The sequence below is a fragment of the Myotis davidii genome, unplaced genomic scaffold (assembly GCF_000327345.1).
Source record: "Myotis davidii unplaced genomic scaffold, ASM32734v1 scaffold573, whole genome shotgun sequence".
Taxonomy (NCBI): domain Eukaryota; kingdom Metazoa; phylum Chordata; class Mammalia; order Chiroptera; family Vespertilionidae; genus Myotis; species Myotis davidii.
Window position 1 is genome coordinate 2,765,758 of NW_006285997.1, and position 13,173 is coordinate 2,778,930.

Genomic DNA, 13,173 nt, shown 5'->3' on the forward strand with positions numbered 1-13,173 from the left:
TAGGGCAAGGTCATTTTTCTTAAACAATAGTATTTAAAATTACAAAAAACTTTCAGGTTCTCTAATACTTTTCATGCAACTGAAAACAAGGTTCGTTCGTGTGCCTACTGTGAGGAATTAATTTATATCCTTCTTGTGGGAGTGACGGGCCACCTGCCCACGGTCATGAACTTGGTGGGATGTCAGCATTTGGCAGGATTGGCATTTACTAAATCAAAACCCGGGGGCGCTCCCAGACTTGACTCAGCAGATGGGGCTGAGAAAGGGCCGCGGCTGAGGCATTAGCACGTGAAGGGAGATGCTGCACCTGCTGGGAGGGGCCGTGTCACACGCTGCCGCACGCTGCCACCTCCCTGCCCCGCTCCTCCTGGAGGGTTTGGCAGATGGTTCCGGACTTTGTTACAGTACCCGGAGTGTGCAGGCTGTTGGAGGTGGGACAGAATTACGGAGGAACAGGTCACCGACGCTCTATGACAAAACAGAAGAGCTCTGTGAGCTCCCGCTTTGGTCACGGGGCTACTGGGTCTTAGGAACCAAAGAGAGCACTTTTCCTTGAATGTTCATTTTTAAAAACTCAACACAACATCAATGTCATAACTGTCAAAGTTAGAAATTCCTCAGAGTAGTTTTCTGCATTGACTTTCATTGGGCAACTTCCCCTCTTTTCAAGCGAGAGCCCTGTTACCTCCCTCGACCTTCCTGGCCGTGCCCAGTCCTCACCTGACTTTTCTAGGTGTGCAATCCCCTGTTCTTATCTCAGTTCTCTTGCTCTTTCCAATCTCCTGAACTCCTGGTGTCTTTGGAGAAACTGACCTTGCCCGTGGGCATTGGGGCTGCAGCCTGTGACCTGGTGTTCCTTAGCCCACATTTGCCCGGCCTGCCCAGCTCAGAGTACCAGTCGGCAACACTTAAGTCTGAAACCCGAGGAACCAGGGCCCACCCACCGCCATGAGAGTTTGTTTGTCCGGTTGATTTTTGGCTGGTCGTTAGCATTGATTGAATGGCTTCTTTATGCAGTCAACCTTCAACTTGACCTGTGCAGTCTCGCTCTTCCTCTCACCTCTCAGCTTGGACATGCAGTAGACATTTAACCCCCGCAAGTTCATACTTTCATGTTATTGTCTGGACACCAGAATTCAAACTTCACATATTGGCCTAGAAAATGTTAAGTAGGACTAAAAGTACCTTACATGTTTGGATTATTACCCACTTTCGATCTGGTACTGTTTCTTTACCCTCAACCCTATGAATTTCTGGACTTTAAGTAAACACATTTAGAGCAAATGTCTCTACCTTGGCACTATCTTCGGATGAATATTTTGTTGCAGGAGCTGCCCTGTGCATGGAAGGATGTTTAGCATCATCTCTGGCCTCTACCCACAAGATGCCAGTAGCTCCCCCCCATAGTGTGACAGCAGAATGTCTCCAGACATTGCCAATTCCCCGTTATATTTCCACTGGTGCGGTGTCTCCTCATGTAAATACAGAATGCTTCCAGAACTACTAACACCTGCTGACCTACCATGGTTGGAGAGTGGCATGTTCAAGGTCGTGCTGTCCATTCAGTTTACATTTACGGAATGTCTGCCAGATCCCAGGCTAGATGTTGGAAAGAAAGAGAAGACTAAGACACGGTCCTGGTACCTATCTTAGTACATCAGTATCCACGTTACCACGTCTTCCTGGGATCCGGGTTCTCTGCAGAGGAGAAGTGATGTGTGTTGTGCATGCAGCTGAGTTAATCCTGAGTGTCTGTGGATAACTGAATGAGTGACCCTACATGAGAGAATGAGCATGGATCCTGTGACAGACACACCTGCATTCAAAACACACTTTGCTGTTTATTACTCTCGTGTCCTATAACCTTGAGCCAATTAACATTGCCGAGGCGTGATATAACATACAGTTTTGGTGTGAAATCCCAAACTCACATAAGTATGGCAGCAGATGATGGCGCTATTGTTGTTGTTATTTATTCCTACTTATTGTGGAAAGGATCCCCGAACGCCTCATCTTGAATGGGTGAATGACAGTTGTGTGTGGATAAATAATTTTTTAAAAAATGAAATAAAGCATGTCTTTCTTGGCAAGGCAAGCACTCATCCACGTCAGCCAGCATTGAACGTGCCTCAGTGGGAGGGTCCCAGGGTTGCGGGCTAGAGGCACCACGGTCCAGGAGACCTGGGAGCGAGGCCTGGTTGAGAACCACAATGCGTCCCATCTGCAGAAAGGAGTTAGAACAGGATAGTGACCAGGCTATGCCAGATGTACAGGTAGGACGTTAGCTGGAGCCTCGTTCAGACCAGCAGGATGAAGGCAAATGCAGCCGCTGTCAGTGTAGACTGAAGCTGAAAGCCCTGAGGCTCTGCTGAAACCCCCTCATCGGTTTCTCTCATGTTGCTCTCCTCCTCTCTCAAGTCTAGGTTATAGCTCCTGCTTTTCACGTTTAAGCTTCTACTCCCTCGTGTTACTATGCAGGTCTTCCTAGGACTGCCTCGCCTTCCGAGCCAGATTAGAAGCTGGTTGAAGGCAGGAACCATGCATTTGTGCAGATGTATTGTAAGAATACTTAGTCGTATTCCGAGTATTTGTGGAAAGAAGGGGTGCAAATCCAGTCTTACAGCAGCACCTGAGCAGCAGTGTATCAAGTGATTCTTGTCTCTTTAAGCCACTTGGGAGGTTTAAAGACAAAGTTGACTTCTCCTTAATTTGCCATTTGATATGCTGGTGTCTATGTAATAGTCATTACAATTTTTTTTCAGACATGGCAAGAAAAATCCTTGATTTTCTTTCATCTTAATCGATAGCCTAGAATAAAGAAAACCAACCACCTAATATTGAGTGACATTACTAAAACATGCTTGAACATAAGCATATCATTTTTAATCTTAAAAGTGGTTTTCAAGGTCAATAAGGCAGTGTTGTTTTTCCTTTACCGATGGCTACCTTTGTATAAACACTCTGATTTCAAGATTGTATTGGCTTTGAAGGTGACTCGGACTTATGAAATCCCCGTTCTTTGGTAGAGTTGAGTATTCAGATTAGTTACATGTGCCGTCTCACATCTATATTAAACCTTGATCATCGAGGTGGTTTGGAGCTGTGGACCTCTATAGATAACTCAGAAGCGACAATGTTTAGCATGACCACAGTTTAGTCACGTCTCCTTTTAATGCTTAAAAGGTCTTTTCTAAAGATGGTTGCACAGTTATAAAGTCTGCAGAACCTTCAGCACCCTTCCCATGTCAATAGCAGCCCGCTTCATGTGGTGTCTTTGTTATTTCTTGTGTTTGATTTGTTTACGGACACAGAAAAGCTTCACTGGCCCGAGCAGGAGCTGGCCCAGAAGTCCGTGCTGCACGCGGAAGAGGCCGTGGCCGCGGACCGCCGCCGGAGCGCCCCCCAGCTACCGCCCGGGATCCTGAAGGACATTTTCACCACTGGCACCAGCAGCTACAACGTCCTCCTGCAGAGCAGAGAGGAGAAGAGGCATCCGTCGCAAAGGCGGCCTTCCTCCGCCCAGCCCAAAAGATGTAGGAAGCCCAGCAAGTCTCCCTGCTCGCCTCACAGCAAAGAGCTTCGCAAGACGAAGGCCCTGGTGCCGGGGCTGAGCAGCGGCGCCTGGTGCTGCCTCGACAAGCAGTCCGCTGCCCTCATCACGAGCGCCCTGTCGAGTCCTGTGGCCTTTACACATGGTATCTCTGTTACAGGGAACGGCATAGCCCTGACACCCAAATCCACACACAAGGTCAAGCGGCACCATTTCTCCCCTCTCCCCAAGCCGAAGCCGCAGCCCCCGCCCCAGCTGTGTCGGAGTTTTGAGAAAGATGATTCTTCTGGGAAGAAGTTTTGTATTCTGACGGCCATAAAGCCCACCAACCTGGAGAGGGAGAAGCTCAAGTTCTTCAAGTCCGACTACACCTACGACCCGCAGTTTGAGTACTCGAACCCCTCTCTGCCCAGCGTGCTGGCCAAGCACAGCCACGCGTCGGACCGGTTCCTTAAGCAGGTAAAGCGCCCCTGCAGGAGTGGTTTCATGGTTACGTAGCTGAACAGTTATTTGCCGTCTTATAAAACGAAAAAAGACTTTAAAAGTATTGCAGGTGTTTACATGTTATAGTCAATCCCCATCCTGTCCACCTGGACACGTGACAAGAAATTCCCAGGTAAGTGGCACAGCCTCTATGTAAACAACTTCACGCCCCATAAAGAATCTGTTTCATCGACTCTGTGGCAGGAAGACTCTGTATTAGATTTTTGTTGTTGTTGTTGTTGTTGTTGTTAATCCTCTCCCGAGGATATTTCCCATTGGTTTTTAGAGGGAGTGGAAGAGAGAGGGAAAGACAGAGAGAAACATGGATGTGAGAGAAAGACATCCATTGGTTGCCTCCTGTATGAGTCCTGACCAGGGCCCGGGCTGGGGAGGAGCCTGCAACCAAGGTATGTGCCCTTGACCGGAATCGAACCTGGGACCCTTTGGGCTGCAGGCCGATGCACTATCCACTGAGCCACACCGGCCAGGGCAGGAAGACTCTATATGAGGAAGAAAGCTTCAGATCTGGCTCGCGGCTCCTGTGGGAGTTACAGGCCTGGGCCGTTAGTGAGCCCACAGGCAAGTGCAGCCCTTTTCCTTTGGAGCGGAGGAAGTGGGCTGACTGGCTCTGCTTGGCTCTGGACCGCAGTCTCGGTTCTCCTGGTCGGATCCCACCCCCAGCTGGCTCAGGCCCCACCACACATGGGGGCCATGACTTTCTAGTGCTTTGCTCACCTAGTTTATCACCATCAAGTCAATATGTAGGCGCTCATTTAAAGAAGAAAAGGATGAAAGTCTAAAAGTTTTCTTCAGGGTTCGCCAATCCTATGTGACTGGCATGAGCAGCACTTTCCAGAGTCCCGTTCAGACACGCAGCCCGTAGCTCCGTGGCATGCGTGTTAGGGTTAAACTTCTCAGGTACCTGAGCTTCACCTGCAGGGCACGGTGCGACCGGCAAAGGCAGACGTTCGGTGAAATTAACCTTGCCCCGGCTGTTCTGGCGCAGCAGGCTCGGCGTGGCTTTGTGGGGCTGCACGGCGTTGGCAGGCTGGGTAGCACGCATGGCTCCACCGGCCTGGGCCTCGTGCCCTGTGGTAGCGTTTCTGCCGCATGCGGTTCTTTGGGTTTGTGCCAGCAGGTTTGGTGGTGTTACAACTGACATGCAATCTGACCAATCATCTAAGCCATTAGGTAGAGCTGATTTTAAGATTAAAATGATTTGAATATTGCTATCTAATTTCCTTTGCTGGAAGAAACCTTTTCTACCACACCTCTGTTTTTTTTAGAGGGCAATCACTTTTTATTTAAATGTGCTGAGATTGTGCCAAACATTAATTTAAAAAGTCAGCTGTTGCTTTTATCCCTATTTTGGCAATCATTTTGTGATTTTTTTTGTTGGAAATTGCAATTGGTTGAATGTGGGGATATCACATTTCAAATTTATGATAATTATTAAAAAGCTGTTTGCTTTCCCCTCCTTAGTGCTGAGAGGAAGGGCTGAGATTTATTCGCCAACACTTTCTAATTTGGAGTCCCACCCCACCCCCTGCCAGTCGGGAAAGGTTTCCCGCCACTAAATCCAAGCAAAGGTGCTCTCATTTCTGTGGGAGGCGGTGAGGGAGCAGCCACAGCCACACAGCCTGAGAGCTGACATGACTTGGCCTGTGGCTCCACAATCTGTGCTTTCACCCAATTCTATTCCTTAGACTATATTTCTCAAAATAACCATTATTTGCAAATACACTACGTTTTTGATTACCCATATTAATGGAAGGAAACCTTTATATGGATTAGCTCAGGTGGAAAGGTCATTCCCTGCTCCCTCCCTGGAACAGCTATCGCCAGGGCAGCCCCCTTGCTCTCCTGCGGTAACAGTGCCACCCGGCCACAGGTCTGCAGGAGGGTCAGTATAGGGAGCAAGCACGGTCAGAGGAGGAAACGCAGTCATGGAAGGAGCCACCAATGCCGATGTGGAAAGGGGCGTGTATGAGGAGGTGATGTTTAAAAACAAACACCTCGCTGAAACCGGTTTGGCTCAGTGGATAGAGCGTCGGCTTGAGGACTGAAAGGTCCCAGGTTCGATTCCGGTCAAGGGCATGTACCTGGGTTGCGGGCACATCCCCAGTAGGGGATGTGCGGGAGGCAGCTGATTGATGTTTCTCTCTCATCAATGTTTCTAACTCTCTATCTCTCTCCTTTCCTCTCTGTAAAAAATCAATAAAATATATTTAAAACAAAAAACAAAACAAAAAAAAACACCTCAGCGAGAATACACCACTGAATTGACTTACAAAGAAGAAGGCTGTTGAACCTTTGATTTGGTCCCAGGCATCTTGCATGGTAACCTGTGGGAGGAGAGATGCAGTGAGGAAAGACGAGGGACTAAGTATTGAGGTGAAGACAGATGTTACAGCCAGTGACACAGGCTTCATTTCTTATGAAAAGATCTGTCCAGGAGCAGAGCTATGTGACTTTAAATATGGCCCCGGAAAGCAATGTCTTGCTTTTAGAGTTTAGCAGGGGTGGGCAAACTTTTTGACTCGAGGGCCACAATGGGTTCTTAAACTGGACCGGAGGGCCGGAACAAAAGCATGGATGGAGTGTTTGTGTGAACTAATATAAATTCAAAGTAAACATCATTACATAAAAGGGTACGGTCTTTTTTTTTTTTTTAGTTTAATTCATTTCAAACGGGCCGGATGCGGCCCGCGGGCTGTAGTTTGCCCACGGCTGGTTTAGAATATAAGGAACAGGTGACTCGTTGTTTAATCCAGTATTTTCCAGCCACATCTGGCCACGGAGCCCTTTTAAAATGATACCTTGTCCACCACTTTTCCATAGAAACAGTTTGGTCAGCACTGGCCTATGAAAGAGGACTGTGACTTCCGGGGTGACCTCCAGGGGTGATTCAGGATTGGGTGGGGGTGGGGAGGCTCTAGATGGTAGAGTTTATAAAAGGGGGGAAGTGAAGGGAGGGTTGGAATTGAGTGGAGGTCACACCAATGACCTTAAATTCTAAAATTAAAACCCAGCCTTTAATTCTGTTAAAACTTAAATACGATACACAGTCATATGGGAAATAGACAACAAACCCATTCAGTCTCTCTCCCTGTCGCCTCTTTTTCTGCCTAACTTTGTCCTCACAACAACCCTGTGAGGTAAGTAGGGCAAACATTTTCATCTCCGTTTGCCAGCGGAGAAGCTCAGCCTGAGAGGGAGGAATGACATGCCAGGGCTGTCACAGCCGTGAAGGCAGGCGCCAGGTGAACAGGCCGGCTGGCCGCCCATCTCCCGCCCCGTCGCACCCGTGTCCCTATTGCACCGAGCGACACGGCAGCTGAGCAGGGAGATAGCTTTAAGCACATGACTGGTGAGGTGGCTCGTGACGGATGGTCAGGTTTCCAGCTTGCTGAGCCGTGGACAGAACCAGCAGGCCGGCCAGCAGCAGGTCCCTCACAGAACGTGTCAGAAGCTTGTTGTGCCGAGACACTGCTGCACAGTTTGTACGGATTTTTCATTTCCTGGGGTAGTGGTTTAAAAGTTACACAGTGCTATTTGATGAACTATTCCTTTTTATTTATTATTATTTTTTAATGTTACTTTTTAAAATAGATTTTTATTGATTTCAGACAGGAAGGGAGAGGGAGAAACATCTATGATAGAGAGAATCATGGATCAGCTGCCTTCTGCACGCCCCCCCCCCCCCCCCCACTGGGGACTGAGCCTGTAACCTGGGCATGTGCCCTTGACCGGAATTGAACCAATGACCCTTCAGTCCCCAGGCCGACGCTCTATCCACTGAGCCAAACCAGCTAGGACTGGACTATTCCTTTTTAAATGACAGCTTAAGATAAAAGTCACATGCCATGCAGTTCACCCACCAACAGTGTACAGTCAGTGATTTTCAGTATGCTTAGAATTATGCAATATCACCGCTATCCAATTCAAGGACATTTCACCACCTCCTTCAAAAGAAACCCTGTACCCATTAGAAATGACTCACCATTTGCTACCAACCTGTCAGCCCTAGGCCAACGCCAGTCTACTCTCTCTTTTTCTATGGATTTGCCTATTCTGGAGATTTCATATAAATGGAATCATTCAGTATGTGGTCCTTTGTAACAAGCTTCTTTTACTTAGCATAGTGTTGTCAAGATTCATCCGTGCCGTAGCTTGTATCAGGGCTTTATTGTTGAGTAATAACCAAGTATGTATCTCACATTTTATGTATCCATTCATCAGTAGATAGACATTTGGGTTGTTTCTGCCTTTTGGCTATTATGAATAATGCTGCTGTGAATATGTGTGCACATTCTTCTGTGGGCCTATGTTTTAAGTTATCTTAGGTGTACACCTGGTAGTGGGTCATGTGCAGTTGGCCATATGGTGGTAGATTGTGTAGTAGTGAGTCATTCGCGTTAAAGAGAAGCGAACATACTGGAATCTCGGAGGGAAGGCAGGTGAGGACGGGTGGGTGGGTGGAGGTTATCAGCCAAAAAACTTGGATGCATATATGCATAACCCATGGACACAGACAATAGGGTGGTGAAGGCCTGGGGCAGAGGACGTGGGTGGGTTGGAGGGGGTCAATGGGGGAAAAAGGGAGACATATATAATTATTTTCAACAATAAAGATTTTTAAAAAAGAGAGAAGTTACAAAAGTATTTGTAACTACAGGTGTTTGTGAAAGTATGTGCAAGGGTGTGAAAGCTGCTTAGGATTAGAAAGAGGCGGTGCCTCAGTTGTATTTTCATTTGGGATCAATAAACACAGAAAGTCACAATAAATGAGAGTATTGCCGGCTTATTACTCCCCTCGAAGTAACGGGAGGCTGTTCGCTTCCGCAATGTCTTTCTTCTCCAGTCCATCAATATCATGGAGCTGACTTTGCAGAAATACGGAAGCTATGAGAAGTTCGAGCAGGCCACGGGCGGGAGCCTGCTGTCCAAGAGTCGTATCTGGAGCCACGTCAGGAAGTACATGATGAAGGAAGGCTGCCTGGGGGAGGTGAGTCCTGGTGCGAGCACTGTGGGCACGTAGCCCTCCTCAGGGTCCGGGTGCTGGCTGCAGGCTGTGTCTCTCCAACCCTGTCTAGCTCCTTAAATTAGTCACGCAGATTTCTGACTAAATACTGTAAGTCTGATTTCCCATTGCATGGAGTTGTGTTTAGTTTCTTTTCTTACCGCCATTTCTGTATCGCTTGTGGGAACAGGTGAGTGGTTTCATGAAAACGGTCAATGAAGGGATTGCCCTGGTGGCCCCTCCCATTGGAAGCCAGGTCCTGGCGTTGAGTGTGGACATAGCTCTGGCCTCCGCCTGCACCCGCCCTGCGTCATTGCAGCCGGCTGAGCGCCGCGGGACAGGGCCCCGTCCTCGTGTCTTCCCCGCAGAGCCCTTGCCCTTCTTCCTGTCCAGGCAGGGCCCTGAGGTCCCACAGGCTCAGCATCAGAAGGGCCAAGGGACCGGCCCTCAGTTCATCCTCTTGGTTCTGGGAGCATCGGGGTGTTCCTGGGCTGTGTCCCCACCTTCACGTTGGCTGACGTCTCCGCCCTTCCCTGTGGCCCTCAGGTCGTCGTCCACCTCACCGAGGACCTGCTGTCCCGCGCCTCCATGACGGTGGTCAACGGCTGCCCCACGCTGACCATCAATGTGTCCACGGCCCGGGAGCACTGGCTGGAGGGGATGCTGAGGCACGAAATCGGTAGGGTGGCCCCTGCCCCGCCGCGTGGTACCGAATGAACCCCGCAGACACGCCCCGTGTAATGGGGTGTTCGCCGTTGCATTTGGCAAAAGGCCATGGAGTTTGTTATTAGGCTTCACTTGAACCCCAGCTTCGCTGATTACCGCCCCATTTCAAGTCAGCTCCTCGGGCCGTGAGCAGCATTAAGCTGAAACGTCACTGACCCCAGGATTTCCGTTCCTTGACCTGAAACTGAAGGAACTGAATGACCTGTTCTCTGAGATTCTTTTCAAATATCAAGTCTATGATTCTTCCCTTTAGAAAAATAACCTCTTCCGAGGAGCCCTGGGGGCCTGGGGGGCGGGAGGTGGGGGGGCAGTGTGCTCCTTCCCACCAGAGGCTTCGGGGCGGCTGGCTTCTGCTGTTGGGGTTGATTTGGGCTGAGAATGGCCGGCAGGGTCTTGGGGTAGGAAGTAAAGACTGGCGTTTCCTGCGTCCACGGCCCCTCCCGCAGGCACACATTATTTCCGGGGCATCAACAACCTGCAGCAGCCCTGGGGCAGCTGGACGGGCCGCAGGAAGCACGAGCTGAAGCCCAACAACCCCACGGAGGAGGGGCTGGCGAGCATCCACAGCGTCCTGTTCCGGAAAGACCCCTTCCTGTGGCGGGCGGCGCTGCTCTACTACACCGTGTTCCAGGCCAGCCGCCTGTCCTTTTGCCAGCTCTTCCAGGATATTGGCAAGTTTGTCAAGGACCCCAACACACGGTGGGATTACTGCGTGCGGGCCAAGAGGGGCTGCACCGACACGGCCCAGCCAGGTGGGTGGCCCCGGGCCCTAGGCCCTCTGGCTTGGGGTGAGGATTAACAGAAAAAACAGGAGTGATGAATGTGCCCACTGAACCCTCACTGTGTTCACCAGTTGTCCCTAGAGTATTTGAAACCAATTCCAGACATCTGTCCTTTTACCTGCAGATACTTCTGTATCCGTCCCTAACCATAAGGACAACTTGTTCACAACCCCCGGGCTATTAGCATAGCTAACCAAATCCACAACATCAGAGCATGGGACTCCGGTATGGTGGGTTTCAGTCCACTTAACAGCAACGTTTAACCAATTCACACGTTTTGTCATGGTGGGAGGAGCGTTTTCTTTGTAAATGAACTTTTTTTTTTTAAAGGATCAGATCTCATGAGCTGTTTCTGCTCATCATGTCTTCATCCACATTTTTTCTATTTATAAACCCCATATTCTTTAAAGCCCAGTCCTAATTCTGGATTTCTTAGGGAAGAACAGTATCAGAATCACCTACAGTTATTTTAATGGTGTGTGTTTTTAAACTAGTAGTTCAGACATCCTGTGTTTCCACATTGCCCCCATGAGACCTAATGCTGTAAGCCGTCCCCCGCCCTCCCCACCGACACCCGCATTGCATCATGGGAGTTAAGGCTGCAGTCGGAGGGTGGGGTGGGGGTGGGGGTGAGGGTGGGATAATTATTTGTAGGAGTCATACCATTTAAGTTACCAGTGTTTCTTTATAATCAGGGGAAATGCTATTTTAATTATGGGGATGGGGACCTGGGGAGGAGAGATTCGTAGAAGGAAGCTGCTGGTCTCCGTGTGATCCTGGTCTTGCAGAGACCTTACATTGGATGTTTCAAATCAGAACAGTTACCCACAAGGACACGCGGCGCCTTAGCAAAGCCTTCTGTACGGGCCGGTTCCTAGACGGGATGGTCAGCACCTCATTCCTGGGCGCTGTCTCAGACTGGGGTAACACGCTGTGGTCCCCGCAGGCTGCTTCAGTAAGGACCAGGTGTACCTGGACGGCATCCTGCAGCTGCTGCGACACCGGGACTCCATCGACTTCCCCCTGCTGACCGCCCTGGGCAAGGTGAGTGGCAGGGAAGGCGCCAGGCCACACCCCCCACCCTCCCCCACCCCCCGTGCAACGTGCAGCACTTCTGCCCAGCTGCTTTGTGATGACGTCAGGCTGCTTTTATCTGTGCTCGGAATTAGCTTCCAGCGTGATACAGGAGGGAAGAAATGTGTTCTGTCACAGAACCGAACGGCAAAATTTCTTTGTGGACAACAAGAGATAAGGGAATAGGAAATGTGGAGATGCGGTTTCATTTATAAACATCTTTTTTAAATATATTTTATTGATCTTTTACAGAGAGAAAGGGAGAGGGAATAGAGAGTTAGAAATATCGGTGAGAGAGAAACATTGATCAGCTGCCTCCTGCACACTCCCCACTGGGGATGTGCCCGCAACCAAGGTACATGCCCTCGACTGGAATTGAACCCAGGACCCTCCAGTCCGCAGGCCAACACTCTATCCCCTGAGCCAAACCAGCCAGGGCTAATTGTATTGCCTTTTAGTTCTGAGTTGTAGTTCTTTGTATATTCTGGATATTAAATCCTTATTGGATGTATGGTTTGAAAATATTTTCTCTTATACTGTAGGTTGTCTTTTCAATGTCTCAGTGATGTCGATAGAAACATCAATGATGAGAGAGAATCATTGATTGGCTGCCTCCTACATGCCCCACACTGAGGATTGAGCCTGCACCTGGGCACACATACAAGAAGCAACCAATGAATGTGTGAATAAGTGGAACAACAAACCGATGCTTCTCTTTCTCCCTCACCCTTCCTCCCTCTTCTCTTTCCTCTTTCTCTCTAAACTCAAATAAAAGGGTCCCGGGCTCTATTCTGGTCAAGGGCACATGCCTGGGTTGCAGGCCTGGTCCCCAGTAGGGGGCGTGCAGGAGGCAGCCAATCAATGATTCTCTCTCATCTTTGATGTTTCTATCTCTCCCTCTCCCTTCCTCTCTGAAATCAATAAAAATGTATTTTTAAAAAAATAGTCCACATACTTAAAGTTTACTTACTACCCAGGGAAGAAATTGCTCTTTAAATGTGACTGAAAGTTACACTTAAAACTGACCCGCCTCCGTCCCTCAGGTCTCCTATGAAGACGTGGAGCGCCTGAAGGGCCTGGGCGTCACGGAGAACAAGGGAGAGGGAATAGAGAGTTAGAAATATCGGTGAGAGAGAAACATTGATCAGCTGCCTCCTGCACACTCCCCACTGGGGATGTGCCCGCAACCAAGGTACATGCCCTCGACTGGAATTGAACCCAGGACCCTCCAGTCCGCAGGCCAACACTCTATCCACTGAGCCAAACCAGTGAGGGCTATAACATCTTTTTCTAAAATATTTGAAAGCAGTCTCTAGGTATAACACTACCCCCCCTTTTTAAAATATATTTTTATTAATTTCAGAGAGGAAGGGAGAGGGAGAGAGAGATATAAACATCAATGAGAGAATCATTGATCAGCTGCCAGTGGCATGCCCCCTACTAGGGATGGAGCCCTCAACACAGGCATGTGCCCTGACCCAAATTGAACTGTGACCTCCATGTTCATAGGTTGATGCTCAACCCCTGAGACATAC

General features: G+C 49.2%; 1 protein-coding gene across 2 annotated transcripts in view; it reads left to right on the top strand.

The window, feature by feature from the left end:
- KIAA0895 (KIAA0895 ortholog) overlaps positions 1–13,173 on the top strand; it is a 22,116-nt gene that overhangs the window by 5,957 nt on the left and 2,986 nt on the right. Inside the window, exons 2-6 of one of the 2 annotated variants that reach the window (XM_006757198.2) lie at positions 3,312–4,009; positions 8,898–9,041; positions 9,603–9,735; positions 10,229–10,534; positions 11,511–11,608. In XM_006757198.2, the coding sequence (XP_006757261.1) occupies positions 3,312–4,009; positions 8,898–9,041; positions 9,603–9,735; positions 10,229–10,534; positions 11,511–11,608 (1,379 nt within the window). The remainder of the gene's footprint in view (positions 1–3,311; positions 4,010–8,897; positions 9,042–9,602; positions 9,736–10,228; positions 10,535–11,510; positions 11,609–13,173) is intronic. The other variant, XM_015559700.1, reaches the window with a different exon arrangement.